The 27,335-nt window shown below is 44.6% G+C and overlaps 1 protein-coding gene across 2 annotated transcripts; it reads right to left on the minus strand.

The window, feature by feature from the left end:
- kat6a (K(lysine) acetyltransferase 6A) lies at positions 1-27,335 on the minus strand. 2 transcript variants are annotated; one of them, XM_029510009.1, is made up of 17 exons: positions 27,202-27,335; positions 24,200-25,766; positions 14,821-14,929; positions 13,739-13,854; positions 13,412-13,493; positions 13,032-13,146; positions 12,466-12,740; positions 11,365-11,477; positions 9,315-9,430; positions 8,504-8,645; positions 7,487-7,648; positions 6,915-7,008; positions 6,535-6,766; positions 5,987-6,191; positions 5,176-5,877; positions 4,705-4,966; positions 1-4,607 (listed from the first exon to the last, which is right to left on the minus strand). In XM_029510009.1, the coding sequence occupies exons 2-17, from the start codon at positions 24,974-24,976 to the stop codon at positions 1,231-1,233; spliced, it is 6,879 nt and encodes a 2,292-aa protein (XP_029365869.1). In that variant the 5' UTR covers positions 24,977-25,766; positions 27,202-27,335; the 3' UTR covers positions 1-1,230. The 2 variants fall into 2 exon arrangements, with proteins under 2 accessions (XP_029365869.1, XP_029365868.1); XM_029510008.1 differs by having other exon boundaries at positions 12,424-12,740.

Genomic DNA, 27,335 nt, shown 5'->3' on the forward strand with positions numbered 1-27,335 from the left:
TTTAACAGAATACACCATTCAAAGACTCTTTGACCTCTTTAGGTCACTAACACTTAAGGAGTGAAAGTCAGCTATAGTTAGCTGACTTTCGTTAAAGCAGTTCAATGGAAATCCCACTGTTTGTTCTGCGTTCACTAAACTGCTAAAAATGGCTGACATTGTACACCATCTGTCAGTGGAGTGTGGAACAGCTGAATGTTTCCTGAGCCAGCCATCAATTGGCAACAGCTAGCCAGTGTATGTGTTTGGGTGCGTGTGCTGGATATTGGGAAGTACCAGAATATTTACATCTAAACGTTTCAGAGAGGCGGCAAACTGGAAAATAACGCTACTCGTTTCCTTTATTGACATACAATAGACAGTAATATGCTAGCTTCTTCTGTGACTTTGCTGTGTTTTGGTACAAGACCATCTATCTGGGAAGACAGAGACTCTGGAAACAGCTCAGCACCTCAAACACCGGAGGCCCCGCTCCTATGCTTTTTCTGGAACCAGGTGGAAAGCTGTCTGACCAAGTTACCACAGAGATGTTTGGATATTTCTGAGACCAAAGAGGGTGTATCACTTTTTCAGAATGCCACACATATAAAGACCAAAGCATATAAGAGGTCGGACTGCACACAAGTGTTTAAAAAAAACAAACAAACAAACAAAAAAAAAACAATAAACGAAAACAACAACAACAAAAAGATTCAACATTTTGTTTAACAAAAACAAAACAAGAGTCCGCCTACTGTGTTTCACTGTCTCTTTTTTCAGGGTAAGGCTTCCTATATCAATTAAAAGATTGTGTGCATGGTTGAATATAGTCACTTTTCATTTTCAGTCTGACAAAGCAAAGTATTCTTGTATTGTCTTTGTCATTCTTGTTCTCCCCAACTCTCCTCCTGCATGAGGAGGATGACACTCCTGGGTCTTCGTGAAACCACGTTAGACAACTGTGTAGGCCTGGCCTGAAGCAGCATGGCACATTCGTGGTCCATATACACACTCCCACCCTCAATTCTATCAACAGATAGCCAGGAGGTGTGGGGAAACGAGCCCAAATAAAAAGGGACAAAATGTAACAATGTAGAAACACAGGAACCCTGAAGACCCTCTCTGTCTCCCATCACCTACACTCCCTGGTGCCTACTGAGGCACTGGAGAGGGTTAACAGGGGCAATGGACATGAAGAGTACAGCGAGTATCTGCTCCAGCCTTATGTTTCCCATTTCAGTTCTTGGCTGCTCATCTGCTCATATATGGTGACTGTTTTGGTACACCAGCATAGCTGTGATGGGAGGGGCCAGTGTACATCATGTTGCCATGGTGATTGGGCTGCATAGGCTGCTGTGGGTAACCCTGCCCTCCCATCATTCCCATCTGCATCTGCATGGGATACTGAGCTGGCTGATTCATGTAAGGGGGATTGCCATGGTAACCACTGTTCATCATTGGTTGGGGCATTCGGTAGCCTGCTGACATAGCATTAAGGGGCGTCATGTTCATGGAATTGTATGGTGCTGGCGTGGGCATGAGGTTTGGCATCATACCACGCTGCACGGCCAAGGTGCGTGGTGTGCCCTGCATGGTCACGCCTGAGCTGCGGCCATAGAGCTGTTGCTGGTGTGGGGCCGGGGCCAGCTGCTGAGTGGCTTTTGACCGGATGGAAATATGGCCTTTGACTGTCGCCATCTGGCCCTGGAGTCTCTGTGTGTGGGGTGGGGGTCCCAGGCCAATGTTGGTTGTGGGCATGTTGCACTGCAGTTGCAGGGATCCTAGGTTCATAGAGCCAGAGCTAAGGTTAGGAGGCGGGGTCATCGTGGGCTGGCCCTGAGGAAGGGGAGTGTGGGGTGAGGGGGCCAGCCCAGGATTGGAAAGAGAAACACTGGTGGCGTAGGAGGTGACAGAGGCTGAGTGAGAGTAGGGCATGGCATGGGGGTCCATGATGGTGTTTGTAAGCTGCTGGAGTTTGGCCAAGCTGAATGTAGCTGAGGGCTGGGGGTAGCCCCCTGTGCCAAAATCCTGGCCCATGCGCTCATAGATGGTACGGCCCCCTCCTCCACCTCCACTCTCAGGGATCTCCATGATCATTGGTGTGGAGGCAAACCCATTGCCCATGCTACACTGGGACAGGGCCTGCTGTTGTTGCTGCGGTGGCGGTGGCGCTGAGGGTGGAGGCTGTGGGTTGGGGGCTTGCTGCTGTGGAGGCTGCTGAGGAACCTTTTTTTGGGACTGCTGCTGCTGCTGCTGCTGGTTGGTGCTGGGCGGCCTTTCAATCACACCACAGCTCTGAGGAGATTTTATTCCACAGCTGGGGGTATTGGACGGTGGTGGGGGTGGTGGAGGCTGTGGCACACCACTGCCTACATTACTGGCACTTGGCCCACTGTTGGGCCCAGGTCCTGTTTGCTGAATTAGGCTACAGCTGCCCATCGCTAACTGAGATCCTCCAGCTCCTGTGGAAGATGTGAGGCTGGGGGCAGGCACAAATGAGCAGCTGTTGGACTGGGAGGAGGAGGATGGGGTGGCCGAGTTGGAGGAAGAAGAAGCTGATGACGAAGAGGCTGTAGAAGCTCCTGCAACTACAGCTGCTGACAATCCCCCACCATTCCCTCCGTTCCCTGTGCCATTTCCCCCTCCACCCATGGTAGAGTCATAGCTGCTGGGGTTGTCGTAATTCTCTGTAGTGCTCTCTATGCTGCCCAGATCACTGAAACCACTGTCCACCACTTGCTGTGAGTGGTCCGACACAGATGGTACATCCATCATTGGTGAGGTCTCCATGTTTTGCTGGGAGGGGGCTGACAGAGAACTTGGATGCTCTGGTGTGATCTGGGTGTACGCTGCTCCAGCGCCTCCACCATTGGCTCCTGCTCCAGGGGGACCAGGCGTCCCTCCCCTCTGCCCTGCTGACGTTGTGTCCATGATTCCTGAGGCCAACCCAGGACTGTTGACTGAGCGTACAGATTGGCTGGATAGGGGTGGCACTGGTGGATTGGGGAGGGGACTGCTGTGCTGAGAGGCCCCACACTCCTCCACTAAGGCCAGTGCCTCTTCCTCTGCTTCTCCTGTGTGGCTGTAACTCTGCAGGGTCCGGCAGGCAGCAAGGGTCTCCTCACAGTCCTGGTAAGCCCCGTGGTGTGGCTGGGGTTCAGTCTCTTCATCCTGGGCTTCCCCCTGTGTCAGTGACTGAACTGCCTGCATAGTTTCCAGGTCGAGCTCATTGGAGTGGTGATGGGGGTGGTGTGGATGATGGTGGCCAAGCTCCTCTTTAAAGTCAGAATGCTGGTGAGGGTGGGAGTGTGGATGTGTGTGCTGGGGTTCTATCAACAGCGTGACATCCTTGTCATCTGGGTGCAGAGGCTGGAGCTCCATGGGCTCAGAGGGAACAGACATGGCCGTAACCGTTTCCACTGCAGCGGCAGCAGCAGCAGACTCTTCCTGCTCTCTGCGTCGCCTTTCCTCCTGCTGTGTGTCAGCTGAGGAGGGCCGACACTTGGGCTCCTGCACTTCCTCCTCAGCCTCCTCCTCCTCCTCTTCCTCCTCCTCCTGTTTGCTGATATAGTCCCGGGCCACGCTGTTCTCCATGTCTAAAAAAGCCTCTCCACCTTGGGGTTCTTCTTTAACTGGAGGAGAACTTGCACGAGAGGCAGGCTCCTCCTCCTCATCTTCATCCTCATCTTCATCTTCAGAATCCTGGCTTTTTCTCTTCTTACTACTGTTGTTGTTGCTGCTCTTGTCCTCTAGATGTCCATCCCCTTCATCATCTGCATCATGGTCTTCACCGCGCCTGCTTCCTGAACCTGGTGTGACTATTGTTCTCCTGTTGATAGTACCACCGCCCATACTACCACATTCTTCTTCCTCCCTTTCATCATCATCATCATCATCTTCCCTGTCACCCATATCTGTGTCCTGAGGCCGGGACTGCGGGGCCCGGGGCCCTGAAGTGCAAGAGGAGGATGAAGGGGAAAGCAGGGGGCGGGATGGAGGACGGCTAGGTTTGTCCTCCTCCCAAGCTCTTTCAGTGTCCTCCTCTTCCTCCTCATCTTCCTCCTCTGGCTCAGAGGTGGGAGGTGGTTTGGGGGCAGGCTGTGGTGGTTGGCAGAGAGCTCGGTTCTTGGGCGGTCTCCCTCGCCTCTTGGGCACCTTCTGCTCAACAGGTTTAGGGAGATAATCATCTTCTTCGTCAGAGTCTTTCTGTTTGCTGTTCCTGTCAGTATTGGTTCTGCAGACCCGCTTGCTGATACGATCATCTTTCTGGAGTAGCTGAGGATCTTTTTCCAGTTGCTGCTCCAAAAGCCTTTGTCTTTCCTGCTCCTGCCGCTCTGCCTCTTCCTGGGCCCGTTGCAGGTACCAGCTGCGGGGCTTACGTCCAGGCTTCATCTTGATTTTGGGGGGTGGAGGATCCCCACCCTGGCCATGACTGTCTGCAGTTGTTCGCTGCCCGGGCCCACTGCTAGGCGGTTTGCCAGGTCCCCGTTTCTTCCAGTGCAGTGGTTTGCGGCTCTTTCCCTTGGGCCAGCCTTTCTTCTTCTTGACTGGGACCTCAGGGGTAGCTGTGAGGGTCTTTGATGGAGTTGCTGGCAGAGCAGCCACAGGCTTCAGCACAGGCGATAGTTCTGTAAGGAGACAATAAGATATGCCAGATAAAGCTACACACTCACATACAAGTGTATATATAACCAAGAACTAAACCCTGAATCAAAGTCTTCTCACCATCATCCTCTGAGTCAGAGATGTTGGAGTGTCTGCCCCTTTTGGGTACTGGGTCTGACAACCTCAGACCTGAGCGGGCTGGGGGGTAACGTCGTAGTGGGTGGCCGAGGGGTGTCTCCTCCTCCAACCTGGGCATAGGCCTCTCTGAGTCTGAATCGACAAAGGACTCATCCAACACCTCTGTGGTCTCAGAAATTGTCTCTGTCACCACGCTGCTGTGAGGGTGGCTGCGCTGGCGAAAGCGCCGTTTCCTCAGGGGCTTCTGGGTAGAAACAGAGTGGAGAATTAAGTGTGCATAATAAATTCACCTGAAATGATAAGCAAAAACCTCAAGAACACAAACCAACCGAGATAGTGAATGTTCCAATGAATTCCAGATTATGGACATTAAGTCTTTGGATTATTTTGACAGCTTGAATTTTATATTTCAAAACTACTGTAGTCCCAGTAAAAGTGAATGCTGATTTTTACCTTGCATTTCAGGCCCATGGCAGGCTTGGTAAGGATGGGTGGGGAGCATGCCCTCCTCTCTTCATCATCTTCATCATCGTCATCTTCTTCCTCTTCACTGCTTTCACTGAAACAGCTTTTCCTGACAGGTGGGGAGTCATTTAGCCTGGAAACTAGAGGAAGTTGTGCTAGCCCATCCCCAGGCCCTTCAGTCATTCTGGGCTTAGGGCCTCTCTTTTTCCTTGGAGGCCGCCCTCTTCGTGTGGGGGTTATGGAGGGGTGCCTGGTCATGTCCAGTGAATGAAAGGGTGTGGAATCTACTTGTCTGTCCAAAGAGAAAAGAGAGGGGGGACTACTGGCAGAGCCTGTGGTTTTCCCACCCTCAATTCTCTCTTCATCTTCATCATCTTCATCCTCCACAGGGCGTATCTTAGGTGGTCGTATCACCCGGGCACTGTCCTTCACCTTGCCCCAAGGCCAGTTTTTGGGTGGGCGACCCCTTGGTCTGCGTTCTCCATTTGTTGGGGGTGGAGGTCGTGGTGGCTCTTGCACAGGGAGTGGACAGCGGACAGGAGGAGAAGTTGGAGAGCTCTTGCTGAGGGGAAACCCCAAGAAGCCTTTTCTTTCCTCTTCCTCATCATCCTCCTCATCCTCCTCTTCCTCCCTCTTCTTCCCTTGGCGCATGTGCCAGGACATTGGTGGGACCTTATGAGCCATTTTGAGCTATTTACAGGTAAATGTAAAGTAAAACAAAATCAACAAGAATCTCCAGCAACTTTAATATCAATCTATTAGCTGCGCTTAATGAGATATATAAATTAATTGCATTTACCTCCTTGTGGTTGTCTTTCTCTGGTTCTTCATCCTCCTCATCATCATCATCATCATCATCTCCATCAGCATCAGACACCACGGTATTTGTTACAATGACGGGAGTCCAGCGCAGACACTCGGGGTCGACCTCGAGTTGCCGTGGCCGGGCCCTCAGACGAGCCATGTGGGTAGTCACAAGCTTCTCCCGCCGCACAAGGACAAGTCTGGCAAAGCCCCCACACAGAGCACAATGCAATGCAAACGGTGAGCTGATTATATTCTATTTAAAACAGACTATGATTACATGAAGTGCTCCTGGGCAAAATCTGTGTTGTTTGGATTAAGATGTCTATCAAATTCTGCCCAACTACACTATAATAATTTATGCAGTACCATTCTAATGCAGGAGAAATAGTGACATAAATAATGGCAAGCACAGCTCACTGAGCACAGGTCCCTGGGGGTTATCATGGGTCAATAGCGTGAATCTCTGGTGTACCTCGAACCCATTTGTGTCACTGAATAATTTGGACTGTTTTGGCGCGCACGCAAGGAGACTTATCTGACCTGTCTGCTCGCCGCTCCAGCATGTTGAGGCTGTGCAGGGTGGTGGTGATGTCCTGCGGGCAAATCCCTGTCAGTTTGCTCAGCTGCCGTATAGTGATCTGACGGTCGCGGACTTCATGAAGACACTCCAAAACTACACTGCGCCAGTAGGCCATGTAGGACAGCCTACCTAGGTCCGACAAAGGCTTCTCAGGAGATCCGGGCTGGCCCTCACGCTTTGACAATAAGTAGCCTGCAGGGAGTGAACAATAAACGATAATAAAAGACATATACAACATATTAGACATCTTGGACAAACAACACATATTTTTTTTTTTCAGAATTTATAAGTTTTGTTACTAGTGCTGTCACTGTGCTTTGTTTAAGGCTGATGCCCTTACTGAAGTCGATGAGAAAGCGCCCATAGCCCTTGCGCTGATACTGTGGAAGAATCATGATGCACGATACATTGTATTTCTGTTGACAGTGCTTCTCCTAGAGAGATGGGAGAGACATAAGACACATACAATCGTAAAAAAAATAAAAAAACAAGCCTGGCACCACATTGCAATATTGGTGTACAGGAAAGCGTTGATGGCACACTGTCTGCTCACTATATGCTATATTTGGTGAGTTAACACATCAATGGTATCGCCACTGTAGTCCACAGAGGGGCAACAAAGCTCACAGTACACAACATGGGTATCTGAATATTTGCTGGAATGTACGAGTGGGGGTGATGCCAATGCATTTCAACTTTAATCAAATTATTTCATTAACCCTACACAGGTAATATCAATATATTGTTCTCTTAATTTTGCTTAATGTAGTTGTTTCACTTATGTTTAAACTGGGTGTATATATTTTACATGCTGCATCAGCCTTGTAAATGAAGGCGATCCAAATGAGCTGGCTGACAATCCAAAATTTAGAGATCTCGTTCAGAAGCGGCAAAATGATATCATGGATGTACCTTGGAAAAGTAGCCGACAAGGTGACATCCTTTGCTGTCATTTTGGGTCAAGACATAGAAAAGGAATGGCTCCACATCATAATAGAGGGTCTTGTGATCCAGAAACAGCTTGGCCAGCAAACACAGGTTCTGACAGTAGATTGTGCTCACATTTCCATCAACCTGTTGGGGGATAAAGTAAAGAATTATATCAGTATCATCAGTCACAGTAATGTTCAGCCCCAGAAGCAGGCCACAAGTACATCTTCCAGCTGTTGTTAGGGGGCTTGGGAGCAAAGTAAAAGTGAATGGACAAGAAGTTAGTGTCAAGCAATGATCTCAGCAGTGTCTCTTGAGACCCTAACGGATAGAGGAGGCAGAGCAGAAAAACAAAGCTCTAGTGAGAGAGAGAGAGAGAGAGAGAGAGAGAGAGAGAGAGAAAAGGGAAGTTCAGATTGGCAGCTCGCCAGTTATCTCTGCTCTGATTCGAGCAGGGATGGACTGCAGAGTGGGAAAAGAGGAGCTGCAGTGACTGTGGTCTGCAGGCAACAGATCCACTCAGTCTACTGCTGCGCTATGAGACCCAGTAGAACAGCTTAACCATGTGTTGGTAATTATGAATCACTAATAATAACGCTGACTTTCACTGATGAAAAAACATGCCACTGAAATGAGCAAATATCTCAGCTTAAACACCAGTATTAAATAGAATGAAAAACATTGTTTTTTTTTTTTTGTTTGTTTGTATTTTTTTCTTTCCAGAAAAGATGGTGGACCATCCTGATGTGCCTTGCAAACGAGTGACCTGTGATAATGATTCATCTAGTCTTAAACAGCCATTAGTGGATACTGGCTTTGGTTTTGAGTCTTGCATGAAAGGATTTTGAAAGGTTGGCTCTAGGTGTCCTGGTTTGCAGGTTCAACAGGGGCCTGTCATCCAACATCACTCACGTCATAACATCTGTGGTTAAGTCTTTCTGTTCATTGAATATTACTACCTCTCAGACCATCTTTTTCAGTTCAGGCTGAGTCTCTCACCTCAAATACGGAGACGTCATCCTTCCTATAGATCTCATTGGCAGGAGGATGGAACCAGTTACACTTCTTCATGTGCTGGTAGAGAATGCTGCGACTCTTCATATAACGGAGGCAGAACTCACACAGATAGAGCTTGGGTAGCCTGTAAAGGGAAAAGGAAAGGAATATGATAAAATAGGGAGTTGCAAATAGCTGATTAAATCACAAGTTTATCAAAAGAATATATAACAGCAATTAGCAATCCAATCTGGATATTTGCCTCTTTTCTAACCTAGCCCTAATCTGAGATAGTTTCATTGAATGATTGGCCTCTGTGTGAACAATCCAAACAAATAGAAACAGGTTAACAAGTGCACTTGTTTGGAAAACTGTAATGGCCATTTTACTATTTAACATTTATGGAGAAAACAATAGGACAAATAAGTGAGAAAGTATTTGGCAGATGAACTGATTGCAACACTATTCAACAGCTTTTGTTTTGTATGTGGTAAATACCTCCGCAAAGTCAGAGGTGCGAAACAATCTCTTACAATCTTTCAATATTGATATGTATGCTCTTTGGTTTTTACTAAAAGCAAATATGGAAAAACAAAGTCAGCAATAACATCGAGGAAAAAACAAACAAAACCTTCATCTTAAAAAAATAAAAATAAAATAAAAAAATGTCCATTTCGTAACACCTGAGGTATCTACAGACCCTGAGGTGGTAAACAACCTTATAATTGAGCTCCTTTAGACTGGTGGTAATTTCGGTGATTAACAGCAGGACTGCATATATTATGTCGTGTTTCATTGTGGTGCTTTATCTTACCTGCTGTACTCCTGGGGATATGGAGATGAATACCACGTCTGAATTTCAAACTTGCCAAACTCAATAACTGATGGACAGCGCATCTGAGGATCTGGTGGACCTGTAACCCCAACTTTCTGTTTATGTGAACAATAAAGATGACAGAGGAAGAGGAGGGAGACATGGAAAAGATAGAGGGTTAATTCCTGGTTTATGACAGGAGCGAATAGCAGATCACTGTGGAGGCAGGTTATTGGCTATAGATGTTACATTGCAATATGACATGTTAAACGAAGACTGGGCTATATAGGCACATAAACATGTCAGCATTAAAAGCATGTGGCCAAAAGCTACCATAACAGTCCCATCATGTTTGGATTCTCAGACAGATGAGAATAACTGCTAACAGGACTATTAAATTATGAGTAAATCTTTTAAACTGCATTGCTGGAGAATCGTATAAGACTGGTTTGGACGTTCCTGTCTGATTTTTATGATTATCAGGTAGTTGGCAACACTACTACTCAGCTTCCATGATCTCAACAGGTCTTTTCACACATCATTAACTGTTACTACTCTGAATGTATCAAGCACTCAAAAATAAAGTGGATGTTCCAGTCGGGATCTGGGGTGGCTTTTTTATCACAAATCCTGTGACACTGGCCAAACTACCACTCTCTCAGATAATTTATGTTTCCTCATCATAATTGCTGGCTAATCTGCCATTAGTGCTCTTTTGTTTGGTGCTCATTCACAAATGCAATGTTGCGGCACCAAAAAAATTTACGGTGTCAAATTAAGACTTAGCAGAGACCCTGTACACTCTAATCTACTGAGTATTATTTGGACTAAAATTCAATCAAATTTACAAGTATAACACTAAACTTTGATTTCCTTGTAATTAGGCATGTTACCATACAAAAACATTCCAAAATCAAAATCTCCCCAGCAAACCTGCTCCTACACAATGTTAAAATACACACACAAACATAGACCTACATACAGTCAGCGTTGCTATGCTTGGCCTAATATAATAATATTAGGTATTCTTACAGCTGTGTAGTGTGATGTTACAACAGATGTCAGCTGTCGCTGTTCAAAAACAGTGATGTTAACGTCCCATCTCTTGAGCTGCTTACAAGGTCAGTAACACTTGGAATCCATTATTCATGTTGTCTTCACCACTGGTACTTGAGACTAATAAAATTAAATCGGGGAGCAACCAGACACAAGTTCTTTTCTGAAGGCATCTGTTTTTGATTGTCCAGCCTATAACCCAGCTTCTGTGTCTTCCAATTAAAAATGCTTCATTTTCAGTGCACAAGCGAGGTAGTTTGGGTGTGAGGCAAAAACTTAGCAAAAGACATGTTTTGAAAACAAAACATAGCAGCTTGGACATAGCCTATGTCTTGTGCCTGATTTGTTCCCCAGTCTGGATCTGTTGGAGTTTTCTCATCTGCTGTTATTCCATTGTTATTGTTTCCAGTGTTTTGCTGTCCGATTATGACAGAATGATTGTCACAGTCTGACTGTGATTATGACTATGTAGGGTTCATGAATTTTGCTTTTGACTCATTATATCTACTGGTAATTTAAAACCAAACCTTTGATACGTGTTGATCCTACAGTCATCGCCCAGGTCTGTCCTCTAAGGCACTGCTTCATGTTAATGGATGATTTTAATATACATGACGAATCTGGCAGCTGTTTTATCCCAAATTAATTTCTTTCAGTGCTATGATACAATTGGTCTCTCACAGCTCATTGACTTTTCCACCTATGAAACATGTCTACATCCTAAGTACCTCATATAGGCCAGGGACCAGCTTTTACTACTTAGCTGTTCTTAATTTTGCTCTTTCTGAACACATTTTCATCACCACTAAATTTGCTCTGCTTTAGCTTCTCCTCTGTACATTGACAAAATATCACATACAAAGACTCTAGGCTTGCAGCATCAATTAGAGACCGACAGGTGTCTCCCAGGTGATGCTAACTCCTCTTACAATTTATTTGTGTCTAGACAGCAGTTTTCAAAGACATTTAATAGTGTGTCAGTGTGTGTCTGTACCTGCAGTGCCAGCTCCTGGATGTGTCTGAACAGTTCAATGTCTTTTTCTGTCAGATTCTCATGGCCAGGCAACTTGTCATCATCGTCACGCCAGTCACTGCCTTCCTGATTGTCTGTGGAATGAAGCACAAGGATGACATTAATGTATATCTAGTCAAAATTAAAGTCAAAAAGAAGTATGATGGTTGATTTTTAAATTAGACCTACTGCCGCAAAGAGCTAGAAGGCAGGTGTTTTTGTGTTCTGCTAAAAAGCCCTGATAAACTTGTTTTTCTATAGTCAGGAATTTTAGAGAATAGAGTGACATATTTTTGGTAGGTCAGTTGTATGAACCTGATTATATACAATGTCAAAACATCTTCAAATGGGATCTGATCAAATACAGATGTGGGAGCTGCAGGAAGTTGAACTGAATGCTCCTGATTTGTCTGCTCCATCACTTTTATTCTCTTTTCCTATGCCACAAGAGAATGTGTGTATTTGGTCTCAAAAACTTCAGTGGAAATAAAACTGCAGGTGGCTATCACAAATTGCACAGTGATTTTTTTTAAGCATGGGCAGCTATTTCCACAGGAAGAAAATGACAAATCAATTCAGCAGAATTTTTACCCCTTGAGCCACAGTTTCCTACTATGTTACATCAGGGCTGGATTGTTTTTTTAAACAGGACAAAGAAGCATGGAGAACTGCAGTTTATGCATCACAATAATAGCTGCTGGTACTGAGTCTGATAAAAGTTTTGTATGGCTGCATAAATATACAGGATGATCCTTTATATTGTGGCAACAGCAGCAAAAGATCCGTATTATGACAAATTACTTCTATTATCCATGTCAAATACATACATTTTATTATCCTTTGCTCAGTTTCCTTTAATGATTAAGCTGGCAATCCCAGCTCAAACAAATGTGTGGTAGTAACATTTTGTAAGAAAAAAGCTTTAATTAGTGAAAATTTCACTTTTTTTTTTTTTTTTAAATAAATCAACACACTAGAACTGATCTAGCCAAAGCACTGAAAGGTTGTGAGTATAAGCAGAAGAGTAAAGCTAATCCTTACCCCCCCTGTCATCCCCTTCTCCCTTGCGACTGGCTTTCTTACGGATGCGACACTGCTGTGAGTAGTCCACCACTTCCTGCCGTGCCTTGCGGCCCTCAGGTGATGGTGTGAAGAACTTGGTGAGGGCGTCGATCAGGCCCTTGGTCTTGTTGTTGAAGCGGAGGTTGCTCTGTGAAAGGTCATCGTCTTCCCGCATCGAAAATAGCAAACGGTCGTCACCGGGGTAACCCTCGCAGGAGGAACTGGAGGATGAATTGGCTGAGGCTGAGCGCTTCCTCCGACCACGCCCACCAAGCTTCTTGAAGGGCCGCCCCGGCCTATGGAGGGGATAAGAAGTCTGTTTGAGACTGTGTGAGGAGGTAATCAAACACTATGGCACTAAATATGTCCCCCAGATAATTTTTTTTAGATAAATAATATCGATCAGAACCCCCCATCGCCCACAAAAAAAAGAACAAACAAACAAACAAAAAAAACAACAAAAAAACAAAACAGCAATGGAGAGTAGTTTCCATAGTTGTTTCATTAAAAAAATTTTATTTTTCTGCAGATCTTCACTGCACTCAAAGTGATGAAAGCAAAATTAGCTGCATTCATTTTTTTATAACCTGTTCTTGGGCCGCCCCAGTGGTGCATTGTAGCGCCGTTTGATTTGTGCTGCCTTTTCGTGCAAAAGCGTCTTTCCCTTTTTCCTGGGTTGGCAGATCTGACAAATCCACATGCCTATGAGAGAAAAACAGGGGTTCGCATATGCTGGAGGTGGGTAGCAAAAGACAGGTTTCAGCGAATACTGTATGACCTCATGGTGAGACATTAGATATCTCATCAGAGCAACAACAGATGGCTTGGTCATATACTGCAAATATAGTTGTCATGGAAGAGTAATGTGAGTTATATGTACAGATATGAGAAGCTGAATTTGTTTGGAGCAGTAATAAAGGTCATGAGAGGTAGGGTATGAATAAGAAGAGCAGTTCTGTTTATTTACCTTTTGGCATCCGCGTCAGAGGAGGATCACAGCACTCCATGTGAAAGCCCCGGTCACAAGAATCACAGAACAGCATATTGTCCTACATACAACAGGCACACACGTGTTGGTGACAACCAAAGATGGTAATGCAGTGTGAATTTTGTCTCAATGTAGAATTTTAGCTAACACAAACCATTGACAAGGAGGAGCCTAACTAAAATAGCTTAAGCCCAGAAACACAGATATGTTTATCAGCACACACAGCTCTATCTGGCACTTAAGCAGAAAAGAGCATTCACAGACACTAATCATCTGCCAGTCCGCTATATTCGCTCATCCACTCACCGCATTTTTTCCTTGATCTTGACAGCTGCTGCAAGTCTTGCATTCGATGCACTGCCACCACAAAGCTTTAACACGGGCTGTGAGTTCCGGGGAGAACTTCAGACAGGACGGGTGGCCTGCAGGTAGATACAAAGCCACACATAAGCAAGTGTGTCAACATCCCAGTCACCGCTGCCTGACAGTTGTGACCCACTTGCATAATTTTTAAGGTGAAGGGAAAAAAAAAGCTCATTTGGGAATTAAAGCTCTTACTGAATCAGACCTGGCTGCAAAGAGTGTTAAAATATAAATGACAATCTATCAGAGTTTTTGAATAGCAAACAAGATGGAGAGAAGGAGAACTGTCCTCTCCTTTCATTAAGTAATGTCAGCATTATCAAGGGTTTGCAAGATGCTCCGAGGTGAGAAAAAAACATATTTTATAGGGTATTCATATCTCAAATCTCTTCAATTTTGCTGAAAGTGCTTCTTGGTGTATGTATGTTCAGTCACTGTGTTCACATTTCTCAGGTATCAATTTAAGCAGTTGTAAATAACAAACTAGGTTATCTGAAAATTTAAAAATAGGTCAAATGCAAGTTGAGGTGAAAAAGTTTCTGTGGGTATAAGGGTTTGCCTCTGATTAGGTTCAAGTCTTAATTGGAGTCTGAAGAGACAGCAATTGCAAATTGCAATTGTCAGTTGATGTTTTAAAACAGTTGACACATCAACAGTTTCTTAGCTTGAGAAATAAATGTAGCTGACACTTGAAGAGTTGGAGATCCTTTTACCTGAAATGAACAAAGCTGAGGACAAAAGAAGTTAAAATAAAGAAGTTGGCATTGTCCTAATATATATTTGGTATTTTTTTTAGCCCCAGTTTAAAAATGTAGGTTTTTTTATAGTTAATATCAAAAAATTAAATATATTACTATTATTATGAAGAACAACTGCACTGATGATAACTGAATCACACTGATGTATTGCAGACAGAAGAGTGGATCTTCATCTTCTTGAAAAGTGTAATCAAATTAAAAAATGAACTGGTGCTAAGATTCATTTGAGATAGTCCAGATCTTATTGCATCACAGGTAAATACTCACCACTGTTGCCACAGTCGGCACAAGAGATGAGCTCCTCCGGCTTCTTGTCACGATTCTGCTCCTTGGTGCCCAAACAGAAGCTGCAGATGGGGATGGGCTCAGCCACCGGCTGGCAGAGGGACGGAGCAGAAGGGGAAGAGGGATGCAAATTGAGACTGTCAGTCAACTTAACAGCTTCATTGTACAAATGAAGACAACAAAGTGGCCTTGTGTCTCCTGCCATAGTAGTGCACTGTGACTGTGTGTATTAACAAGCTGTGGACTGAAAACTACAGTGACACCATGGAGCATGTGGAGCTATGAACATAGAGTTTAGATTAATAAAGATTGGGAGAGCGACTGTAATAAGCAAGCTTGTATAATTCATGGGATGTGTCAGGCTAGAGGCTTGGCATAATGTGCCAGTGTCTCTTGATGACTCCTGAGCTGTTTGATCAAAAGCTGTAACTCTGTGCTTTTGCTTGTACTGGCAACTTAATTCCCCTGCAACATGTCCCAGTCTGACACAGACTCGAACTTAAACATGCCATCACACATTCAAATCTGGCTCTGTATAAAACTTTTAGTGTGTTCCGGAACACACAAACCATGTTGGCAGGTGCTTTCTCAGACACAAAACAAACACATCGTCTCGAATGAACACGAGCACAAACCTCAGCCAGATTTGTGTCCAGGAAAACTAAAGGCTGAATAACACTTCTCTTGTTGTTACACATCAAATAGGACTTGTGTGAACAATAAAACTGAAAAATCTCATCCCTAAAGCACTGCAGGTGCACTTCATGCAGAAACAAACACAGGAGGGGCTTTTCTGCGACTCTCCCTGAAAGTTTCTGGAGCCTGGAAGCCTTGGGGAAAGCGGCACCTTGCTGCTGCCTCACACTAAACCACAAGTCATTTTCAGCAGACATATTTTCTTTACTACTGAGAAGCATCCAACAAATAGAAGTAAAATGTGCATTGCTGTCAGTGTAACCATTAAAATCTTTATGCAGTGGTTGGTATACATTCAACGCACACAAGTGTCTTAGATACTACTCAATTTTGGTAGCAACAAATGCCAGAAGTCGCCCTGTAATAAAGCTGCATGTTGGTAAAGCATTTTTGAACCTTTTGAAAATATTACAGTTTGTAGGTATACTAATGGTTTAAGTGATTAATTGATAAGGGTGACAGGGATTGAATAAAAAAAATCCTTAGGAAATGAATGCAAGTACATCTTAAAAAAAAAATGTAATGCTCCTTCTATGTTCACCACATGCTCTGGAGAATGAAAATCATGTGCGATCGAGATGAGGTGTAATACATTTTACATGAATACTTTAGATTAATCAGTTAGGAAAGTCCACCTGTTGATCAGTCAGTTTAGTAGCAAATAAAATGTGTCAAGAGGGGGGGAAAAAAAAGAACCCTTTTGCTGAAAAGTGGTGCTTGAGAGAAGAGTACTTGACTTCACATGCAGTGGATATCCTTTGTGTTAATCGGAAAAATGTAACTGCATAAAGAACAAGTATGTGTATGTGAGAAGAGAAGCTACAGGTTGCCACAGCTGTGGCAGAACACAGTGTTCCTACATCATCATCATCTCCCATTAGCCAAACAGCTTCTGACCTTCATGATAAAGTGGCAAAGAGAACGAAACTATTGAAAACAACTCACATGACACCTGTAGTGGTATTTACCAGCAGGCATGTGGTGGGGGGGGGGGGACAAAGAAGCGCCTGTGATCGGATGACACTAAAAGTGGAGCTTTTTGGTCATCATATTAAATTGCGTTTTGCGTAGACCACACGTCATGTGCGTGTGGTAGCACAAAACTGTGTATTAGCACCGTGCCTTAGGAACACCTCTCTGTAACAGGCCACCGAAGACAGAAGTTAACAACTCTATCTGCAATATTGGGACTGAGTCAGAGAAATCAACAACACTATTATGCAGTGGACAAGTCTGAATCCTAAGTTCAGCCCAAACCTGACATTGTGGCAGGATTCACATTCCTCCTGAAAATTCTGACATCTTGAGCAGTACACTGCCAGTCAAAAGTTTGGACACGCTTTCCTATTCATTTGAATGAGAAAGTATTACCACACTTTTGACTGGTAGTGTACCTTAACTTAAAACTGACCCAAAGTAGTTAAACATAGTTATTCCATTATTACATGCTAACCTAATATCATCGCCGTTAGGAAGCTTGGGGGAAGACGATGCTTTCATGGAAGCAGTACAATCAAATCTGTCACTATTAAACTTATATTCTTATCTTTGGTGTAACACAAAAGCCCAGGTGTCTGAGTGAAATATTTGCTAAAGGATTTCCTTTACTAAGTGGCACCACATCAGAGCACCTACACATACTAAATTTACAAAGCATGAACTCATTTGTTCTGAGATTGTTAGTCAGTGTTAAATTATTACGTCTGTGTTGCCCGACCACAGTAACGTAGCAGCAAATTAGATATTTAAAGAGGCTGATACCATCGATGTAGAAATTAAGGCTATTTTTAGCAGAGCCTTAAAAAGCTTGTACCTACAAATATGAATTAATAGACTGAAAAATTCAAAGGAGGTGAACTCTTAAGAGGAAGAGTTTACCTTATTAAATCTCTTAATTTCTTAGAGATACTTTGATCTGTATATTTTAGATATTGACGCAACTTGGAAACCATGGGGGAAAAGATTTTTAATAGCAAAAGGTCATAACAACGCACAATGCATTGTTTATTTCTTTATTAACTGGAAAAACAACAACATGACATTCACTGAAGCTGGGGGTTACGAGGCTTCCTGCAGAGCGGTGGTGTAAATGCACGTAACTGCAGAGAGCTGGGTAGGCACACAGTCCTAGCAGAGAGGAGACAGGGACAAGAGCTTGATTTATTGGGTTCATTTCCCTCAGACTCAGGCTGATTCCGGCAGCCCCTTACTACACCTAAGACACTCACATAACACAGCAAAGGGTGAGAGAAAACAAAAAGGTATGGAACGATGGAGAATGAGGTAAATAGAGAGAAGAAGGTTGCAGAGAACGAGCAGCGAGGCGAGAGGAAGATAAGAAAAGACATGCATGCAATTGAGAGGAAGCAGAAGCTTTACTAACTCCATTTCTGAAACTATTTCACAGCTTAAATAATAATGAATAACGGTAAATGCATTGCATAATATAAATGGCTATACTGCACAACAAAACAGACTAATCAAGTTAGTAATGACATATGAAAGTCAGCAACAAGGAAGAAAGAAAAGGAGTGTGGAAAAGGCAGAGTTGACACATATAAGGATTCAAAGTACAAGAGAGCGAAGGAAATAGAAAGCGTAAAGGAAGAGAAAATCAGTAGCAGCAATCCTCTGAGCAGCCTGCGTGCGACCAACACCTCAATCATTCCTGACGCTTAACCCCTTCCCCACCAGAGGAGGTCAACTGCTCCCCCTCAGAGTGCTTGAGTAAACATAAGTCCGCAGCAAGCAAGCAAAGAATTGCCTCTCTCGCGCACATACACACACACACACACACACACACACACACCTTGTATAGAGACAGGTTACAGAGGATCTTCAGTTACTGCCACTGTTAATTAATCCCCAACAGATACTAAAACATGAAAACCTAATCCTTCTCCATAACAGGATACTGGAACGGTAGCACAATTCACAAAGTCCCTCTGAGAGCAGGGTTTTCCTTAGTTCTTTTTTTCCTACGTTACAGCAGCACTCTAGAAATTTCCAACACCGACTGTTTCAGTTAATCATCATGGTCAACATTATACTTGAAATGTGTTTGTTTCTATTCTAAGCCTGTGTGCTTAAGTTTTGGCATGTGCTGCTTCTTTTTTTACAATGCAGGTAGAATTCAGAACAAAATTTATTTCTAGGCCACAATGACACACCTCATGGTAACTGTTGGCAAATAACTGAATTAACTGGGTGGACTTGAAGCGTCAGCAGCAGTCCATTAAAACATGTCCTACAGGTTATAGCATCCGTTTATAATTACACGTGTACATACAAATAGTCAAGGGAAGGTGCTCTGATATACCCACTCTGAGGTGTGGCATGCACTTATACCCTTTGGCCTTGTAGGCCAGTGTTTACCTACTTTTTTGGCATTTTTAGCTACTTTTCTCTGAATTAATAAGTTGAATTGAATACCTAAGGCAGCAGGTAGTTGGTTCAAGACATTGAACATTGTAGACAGTTTATGAAAGGTACCTGATGGTATCCTGGTTTCCCCTTTACATGCTGACTTCTGTTATCCAGAGACAGAGGACAGCAAAGTGAGACAGGAAGGAGAGAACAAAAGAGGAAGGACAAAAGAAGAAGCAGAAATGGAGGAGGAGCAGGAGGGGAGAAAGGATAAAAGGCAATGGGAGAACAGAGAAAAAGGGAAAAGTGCTCCTCTTGTCCTTGTCTCGTCTCAAGTCAAGGATCTCATTAACATGGGAGCCAAACCCCCCCCCATGGACACCCCCACCTTGAACACAACTCATTGATCATTGTTACAGAACATGCCGCACAAGCAGAGACAACACAAACACATACGCAGTCATTCCAAAAGTCATTACACGCACTAAGAGCTAGCAGTGATGAGACACACCTTGACATGCCATTTTGTTCCAGCTTCCTTCAAGATCTCCCAAATATGCATCTGTGTAAATTCAATTGACACCAGGAAATAGACAGCTGAGTTTATGTGATATTGAAACTGCTCATCTAAATGTTCATCTTATATCTACAAGGAGGTGCACCCTGTGTTGTGCCAGTGTGTCCTACTTCAGCCAAGCCTCACCCTCCATCAAGGACCGAGGTTAGCCAGGGAGCACAAAGCTAAATCACTGCATCAAACAGAGCAGGGCTGGCCAGGCTCCAGCCGTCACTTCCACAGCTGCTCAACACATTGGCTCTATTTGTGGGGTGGTGAGGTTAACCATACGCAAGCCCTCACACTGCTCCACTTCTCGTGCCAAATGCCATTCAAATCACAGTCGCTGGTGAGCTGGAGGTAACTGCTCTCCCTGGCTGCTGACACCACTGCTAATGCTGTTTCTATAGACTCTGGGCCAGCTCTCTTTGTTACTGCTTGTACTTATGCCTCTGATCAGTCAAAGTCAGCGATGCACAAATGGTCACCAGATCAATGCTCATACTTGAAGTATAGAAAACACTATCTGGTGTGTGTTTAGACTGTGACAAAACAGCTATACATTTCTGCAGACAATTTTGTTGACATTAGCATTTTTCCTACAAACAAAAGTTGAAATGAAATCCACTGACAGGAAGATTGGTGGATTATCTTTACTATCTGGCATACTGTTTCTGGGGGGGGGGGGATCTGCAGCCACAAAAACCAAAGAAGAAATAACACAATATCATGTAAAATAAAAACACATTGAATGGCTATAAACCACAACAAAACCAGCAAAAGACAAACAGTTCTTTTTAGGGTATCAGGGTGCAAAAGAATGACAACTTTTGATTAATAGTCAGATTTATTTTTAAATAATGACCAAACAATAGATAAATTGATGTCAAAGTCTTCACAGATAATCTGCTCATCAACTTGTTGCAGTTCTACCGTTATTTGAATAACTGCTTATTAGTTTTTCCATTTGTCTGCTGGCATGTTACACTCAAACAGAAATGTGTCTGTGGTAGTAGCACAGCTTGAAGCGAAAACTGGTGTACCAAAGAGGAGCCAGCCTTTTTTAACTTAAGACTCTAATAATGGGTGAACTGAGGCCAGGGCCATAGAAAAATGTAAACAATAGATGGCTGTCAGAGGAAGGGGCAACAGAGATGAAGGATTTTTACAAATTTCTCATCCCTTTTTAAAACTGATCAGTCTAAAATTCAAGAGAAATTGACACTAGTTAAAGCGAGACCAGTTTATGGCACCCAAGTTACTTATTTTCCAACCATTCTTGTGATGTATGCTATAACCCTGACAATGTTTTTATTCATCCAGCAAAGACACAAAATCCTCTCCTGTGGCGACATAACATGATGTAGGAGCAAAGGGGGATGGGGGCGAAAAGAGGAACTGAGAGAAAAACAGATGAAAAGGCAGGTTGCACCAAAGCCATGTAATCGATGTCTAGGGGCCTTTTGGATTCACAGCCCCCTGAGTGACAATACATGATGTCTTCACCTTGAGTAAACACAGAGGTAATGAATAAGATGTTCCAGAGATAGATGGGGTTGATCCAGTACAGGCAGGAATGAATTACAGCGGATAAACATCGCAATTATGGTTCATAATAAGCGACACCGAATGTGGAAGCTCCACAACTTACTACCAGCAAAGGAACCATTAAGTGAATGATGCCAGCCATTAGCCAAAACTGTTAAGGGGTCACTGGGACATTTTGGAGGGAAAGCACCACAACTCGAGTATATGTGCGTGTTGTCCACAGGTCACTTTTCACACGTCCTCACCATGACACTGCACGATGACATCAAGAACTCTGATTAACCCCACTCCAGCTGTTGAGGAGAGGGCAGCCATGGGGCAGGGAGATTGCTCTTGCCTATTATGATAGGATGAGCATCACAGACACGCTCACACCCACAAAACTATATACTGAGACGGATATACACACAAAGGCTCAGCGTCAAGCCCATCCCATCTAATGGCTGTAGCCTCATACTGCTAACGGGTGCTCAGGGAGGCAATGAGGTTTGCCATCTATATCCATGACCCCTAGTTGACTTCACTCCCCCATTCACCTCCCCCTTCATGACCTGGCCATGGCACTCTATTAGGGTGAGATGGGGGACGCAGAGGGACAGAAATAGGGTCTGGGATCCCATTTGAATGGAGTACCGATACAAACATCAGCGTTTTGAATACACAAATCTCCCTTCAAATGGGGTCGAAGCCAGTGCTTATCCGTTTGTTTTGATTTTTCTCACCCCTCAGCCTTCACTATCTCCCTCTCTCTCATCACTTTCTTTGGGAAATTGAGTAAGCAATCAAGCAGAGCAGTATGGAAATGATGCACCGGTGGAAGAGTAGTGGAACAGAGGCTAGTGATTGTGCAGCACCTGTCTCCATCATCCCTGCACAGTGCTTCACTTTGACACAAGCGCCACTTGCAAAGGCCCAGAATATATACCTCAAGAACACACCAGCAATCGAACGTAGAACACATGACTGAGCTGCAATACGATTGATTCCTCTGGAGAAATTAATCTAGGCAACAATAGGCTCGTGTGAATGCCAGATACAAATGTCAACTGACACAGTGCTGCAGCAGCTTCTTTGTGACCTAACTATCCTGAAGACTAGCCTCTCAAACAAATAACAAAACTTCCCTAAACAAATCCATTTGGACATACTTAAAAATAAATAAATAAATAAATAAATAAAAAATCTCAGCTAGATGAGCAATTTCTTTCATGCAACAGGGAGGCATTTCCAGAACAAGCAGTTGTGCTAAAAATCCAAATTGTGTGAATGATTACTTCGAATTTATGGATGTGGTAACTGCTCCCTGGTGCAATATAAAATAATGTAGCACGTTCGTTTACCTAAGTAGAAGGAAAGCTGTTCGTAGATCAAGTAATGTCAAGCTCATGCTTTCACACTGTAGTATGCATTAAATTTATCTGTTTTTTTCCCCTTTGGTTTATTTCAGAAGCAAGCTGATCAGTAGCTGAGTCACAGATGAGGATGTGGTTGATCTCTGTTTGTCTTAAGAGGTGGACCATCTGCAGCCACGCAGGTCACTGTGTTAGGCAGACCCCATGTGATTAGAGCTTGCTCTCTAGACTAATCCTACTGTGTGTAAGTGAGTGAGTGTGTGTGTGTCGATACGTGTATGGTCATCCTTACCAGAGGCTTTTGGGGCTACACACACACGCACACACCCACACAGGGGCCAGATAAGGCCAGGAGCCAGTCAAAACAGTATTTAGGAGCAGTGTTTCGTCTGACTGGCTGGGTGATAACCTGGCTGACGAATGACCAGATGATGGGCCTCCACCTTGGCAGACAGTTGTTCTTACGGCTGTTTTTACATGATACTGGTAAAATGCAGGATTGCATGTCTGTAGGGACCTGACAAAGATAACTTTAATCTTGAGAGCCCAATTACAATAGTTTACAAGTCAGATTCAATTCAGTTTGTGTTTCTGTTTCTTTGCATGCAGCAGTAGTTGTAGTGCGTGTCCCTGGCCCTTACAAGCAGAGGTTAGCAGGCGGCTGCTCTCTCTGATCAGGTTACAAAAGTGGGTGTGTTCCCGCTCTACTCTGTCGCCTGCATGTCTGCCTCTCCCTCTCTAACTCTGTCTGTCTCGCTCACTCTCTTCTCTCTGTGTTTCTGCCTCTCTCAGTCTTTCTGGTTACAGAGGCTTGAAGCTTGCGTCATCCAGGCCTCTTCCTTTGGCAGCATTACAGACCACCTCTCTCGCGCCTGTCTATGCTCCTCCCCTTCCCTCTCTTCCTTTCTTTCTTTCTTTCTCACTTCCTTCCTTCCATCTCCTGACAGCTCCTGACAGGGAGCAGCCCTGCAGCTGGTCAAAACTCCAGGCAGGAGGCTAAGAGCCACGTGACTCTCTCCCTTGACCTCCTCATCTGCCGCTGAAAACTGGCCCACCAGCCACCCACCCAGCATCACTCAAATATTGCTAGCATGGTCCACAGCACACACATAAACACACACAAACACACCTGGGGTTTTTGTCACTCATCACACAACCAGTAAAGACCTGTAATGCTGACCGGCTGAGTTTGGTGATGTATTTCTAAAATGTATTCCAATCAGATGGCCCTCATCTTCCAAGAACACCATGATTGCCTTTTAAAAGTGCAAACTACAGTTTAAAGCTGTCAAAACTGGTTTGTTCCTGGTCTTATAGCTGTTGCTGAGCCACTTTGAAAATAACTACAAAATATATGCTGCATTAAAGTTTGCTTCCGATAGTCTTACATTCAAACATGTTACAATACGAAATGACAATCTTTTAGGCGAAAATCATGCCAGTGTCACAGGTATTGCTGGTTGAACAATCTCAACAATACTGGATGCTCAGCAATTATTATGGAAAAATTCATTTTTCTATTTTTTCACAACTCATACAAGCTCTCTCTTTATTGCTCCAAAAGTTTTAAAATTAAACAATTACAAATCAGCTATATTTTTTATTTCAAAAGGATATTTCAGCAGACACACGATGCCATTCCTTTAGCCTATTTACATATGTAGTTATACTTAAACTATTGCCGTCAACAGTGATCACCAATATTCAAATGATAAATGTTATATCCATGTAAAACATAATCAGATGGAAACTAGTCAATGCATTATGTCAGCATATCCAAGTATGAGCACTATACAAGACATTTTGCATGACTGTTTAAAGTGCACATTTGCAGGGACATTACCTTGTCTTTCTCATGGGGGAGCAATCGAACAGGTGGGAGTGATTCCAGCGACACTGTACCGGTCCCATCATCCTGGGTACTGCTGCGGCTGACGAGTTGGAACATTGGACCCTGCTTAACTACACGCCCATGGGCCACTGCTCTTTTCAGGGCCACCCTCAGCTGCTGGTGGAACAGGCCAGGGCCCATAGAGCCGCTGCCTGACAAGTAGGCTGCAACATCGGCCTGGCACTTAAGAAAGCGCTCAATGTTCTTTAAGCTGGAGCCCCCAGGCTCGTGTAGCCCCTCCAGTGCCCGCTTGATCAGCTTGTTCCAGTCAAGTCCTGGTTTCTTTCCAGAATGGGAGTGAGAGCTACTACCACCACTGCTGCCGCCGCCGCCACCGCCACCATTGCTGCCACCACTGCTGCTGCTGCCGCCACCACCGCCGCCGCCACCACTGCTGCCACTGCCACCTCCACTGCTGCAGCTGCCACCACCACCACCTCCTCCTCCAACTCCTCCAGAGCTGCTGCCACTTTTGGGTTTGGGCAGAGCCAAGCGTCCAGGGTTATCAGGGTCCTTGTAGGAGTTTAGACCTTTGTTGGTGACCTTAAGGATGGTACCGTCCTTGACACTGAGCTCTAACTGCTCAAGAACTGTTTTGCGGTCCAGACCATGAGACATGGAAACTGCATTGCAAATGCGCTCTTCTGATGGTCGCTGTTTCTGCTTCTTCACTTTCTTGATGGCCTCTAGAATCCATTGGGTATACATTGGGTTCGCCAGTTTCACCATGGCTACGGTCTGGGTGGGTATGGGGGCCCTTAGGCCTTACCACAATGACCACACACAAAAAATAAGGACTGTAAGCCAAGGAAATACCTGGCATGCGCCGTAGCGCCGCCTCCTCCACTTCCTCTTGCCCTCTGCCTGCTTACTATCCCTTGTCCTGGGGTCGCACAGAGAGTCCCTCAGAAGCTGAGTATGAGCAGCACGGACGATAGCAGCTAACCATAGCACAAACCCCCTGAGCCAAACTTTCACCCAATAAAATCAAATCCGCCAACCCACCACCCACTCCTAACCAGGTGAGACTCCCTGAGTCTCACCTGTGAGAAGCAGGGGGAGTGGAGGAAGTAGAAGGTCTATGAGCAACTTCTACTGCCACAGCTCACAAGGTAGAGCAGAGACGATCCTGAAGCAGGGAGTTAGAAGATGCGTTTCCAATTTAGCCTGCCACAAAACACATAAATATAAACAATAAAATCTGTTCATTCAGTTTCCCTTTTGCTGGCAAACTACTTAGTTCTCAATATGAGTTGTGGAAGATGATAGTGGTCTCCAAGACGGGAAATTAGTGTTTCAATCACAGAGGTGAGGGCAAAAAAGTAAATATGTTTTTAAGTGGATTGTGACATTCCACAAGTTGAAGATTTGCTCTGCATCCACGTTCCCTTGTCTTCACTTGCTTGTCGTCTCTACCAGTCTTGGCTTCTCAGTTCTGGGACGGAACAGATATCTCACCCCAGGGAGCAGCCAGGGCTGATCACCTTCATGCCTATTGCACTTCTGTAGTTGACAAACCCTGCAGAAAAAAACAGCAAAAACACAGAAAACAGATTAGCAAAACCACGCAGAAAAGAATACTTTAAAGAAATAGAAAAAAGGATGGAAACACAGTTAAGTCTTCAAGGACTGATAGATTGCAGTGAGATATAGAGAACATTGTAGAAAGAGTACAGACATTTTAACCACCATAAGTACAGTGCCTTCACACAGACAGATTTGTAAATACCATTATTGCCAGTATAAAAGGACCATGTGGTCTGTCCATGCACTTCCAACTTGGCTGGGATTTGGGATGAAGAGCAAACACTACCTGACACCTCCAAACATCTTGCTCCCCAGTTGAGCATGCAGCTATGTCTATCTTTTTTTAACTCAGATATATGCCAAAAAAAAACCCTCAGCCAGCATGGCACAATACTGTCAGCAAAAAAGCATGACTATAGACTGTGGTAGCTACTAGAAATAGCACCGATATTCTATCGAATGTGGTTAATGGTCATGTGTAAAATGAGTAAAATAAAGCATACTAGCAAGTTAACTACTGGGCAAGTCGGGTTGCTAACGTAAACATGATGCAGTCAAAACACAGACTGTTAGCAAACATTAGCTGAGGCGCTAGCTAAAAATCAAAGCCAACTTAACCGCATTGACAAACGAGCCCCTGTGGTGCCATTCACCATTACTGATATCATAATAAACAGCTAAGTATCTGACAACAAGCATTCCCGCTATGTGCTGTTGTTTAGCAAGCTAGCGTTAGAAACTAGCCGACAAGCTAACGTTACGATTATGTTACCAACGTTACTCGCTGTCCCGAAACGTAAACAGCATGAAACGAGGGGTTAGCCAGCGCTTCTGCACACACAGATAGCATGTCTACCCTGGGCCGATATTTCAGGAAAAAACAGACCACCACACAGCAGCAAACGCAGCAAACAATATAATTCTGAATGACATTCAGATATTAACGTGAGATTGCGGCCTTGCAAAAGGCACAAAGCAACTTGCAGACGGCCATCTCGGCTAGCGTGCAAGTGCGAAAATGAAGATATGGTAGCCACCGATTCCGCAGTATTACATGTAGTGCGGCGTCAATGTCAGCCTTGGGTATGGGTGAGCAGTCTCTGCCCGCTCGCAGACTCCCCTACAAGCGGTCCCCTCTTTGCTGACTTCCTCCCTCGGCCAACCGCCCTCCCACGTAACGCTACAGCCTGCGGAACGTTGAAGACAAGGCCGCTAGAGCGGAGTAGCTAGGCCTCGGCTCCCCCCTCCGTACCCCCCACCCACCTCCGCGATCACCATCCCTCCGTACCCCTCTCTTCCTCTACCTCTCGCGGTTCCCCAGAAAGCCCGAGCTGGTCCGGTTCTGGTCTCAGAGGGAAGCACGGGTAAAGCGGACCGTGTGAAAAAAAAATCTCCCACACCCCCATCCGGCTTCCGCTGCTACTCACCGGAATTTCGTGTAAAGCCGCCGAGGAGAAGGTGCCAAAACCGTGCGAAACGGAGACAACAACAAGCCTAAAAATGCAGCCAGAGACCAGAGGCTCTAGAGCCGACGCCATCTTTGAGTGAAACAGGAGCACGG

Source organism: Echeneis naucrates, chromosome 9 (genome assembly GCF_900963305.1).
Source record: "Echeneis naucrates chromosome 9, fEcheNa1.1, whole genome shotgun sequence".
Lineage (NCBI taxonomy): Eukaryota > Metazoa > Chordata > Actinopteri > Carangiformes > Echeneidae > Echeneis > Echeneis naucrates.

Excerpts from the sequence above, each read along its gene's own strand:
- kat6a (XM_029510008.1), bottom strand. The coding sequence starts at position 24,976 with ATGGTGAAACTGGCGAACCCAATGTATACCCAATGGATTCTAGAGGCC. Across the intron at positions 14,930-24,199 it reads TCCCCCATGAGAAAGACAAG|CCGGTGGCTGAGCCCATCCC; the intron begins GTAATGTCCCTG and ends TCCCTCTGCCAG. Across the intron at positions 9,431-11,364 it reads TCCAGGAGCTGGCACTGCAG|AAAGTTGGGGTTACAGGTCC; the intron begins GTACAGACACAC and ends TCACATAAACAG.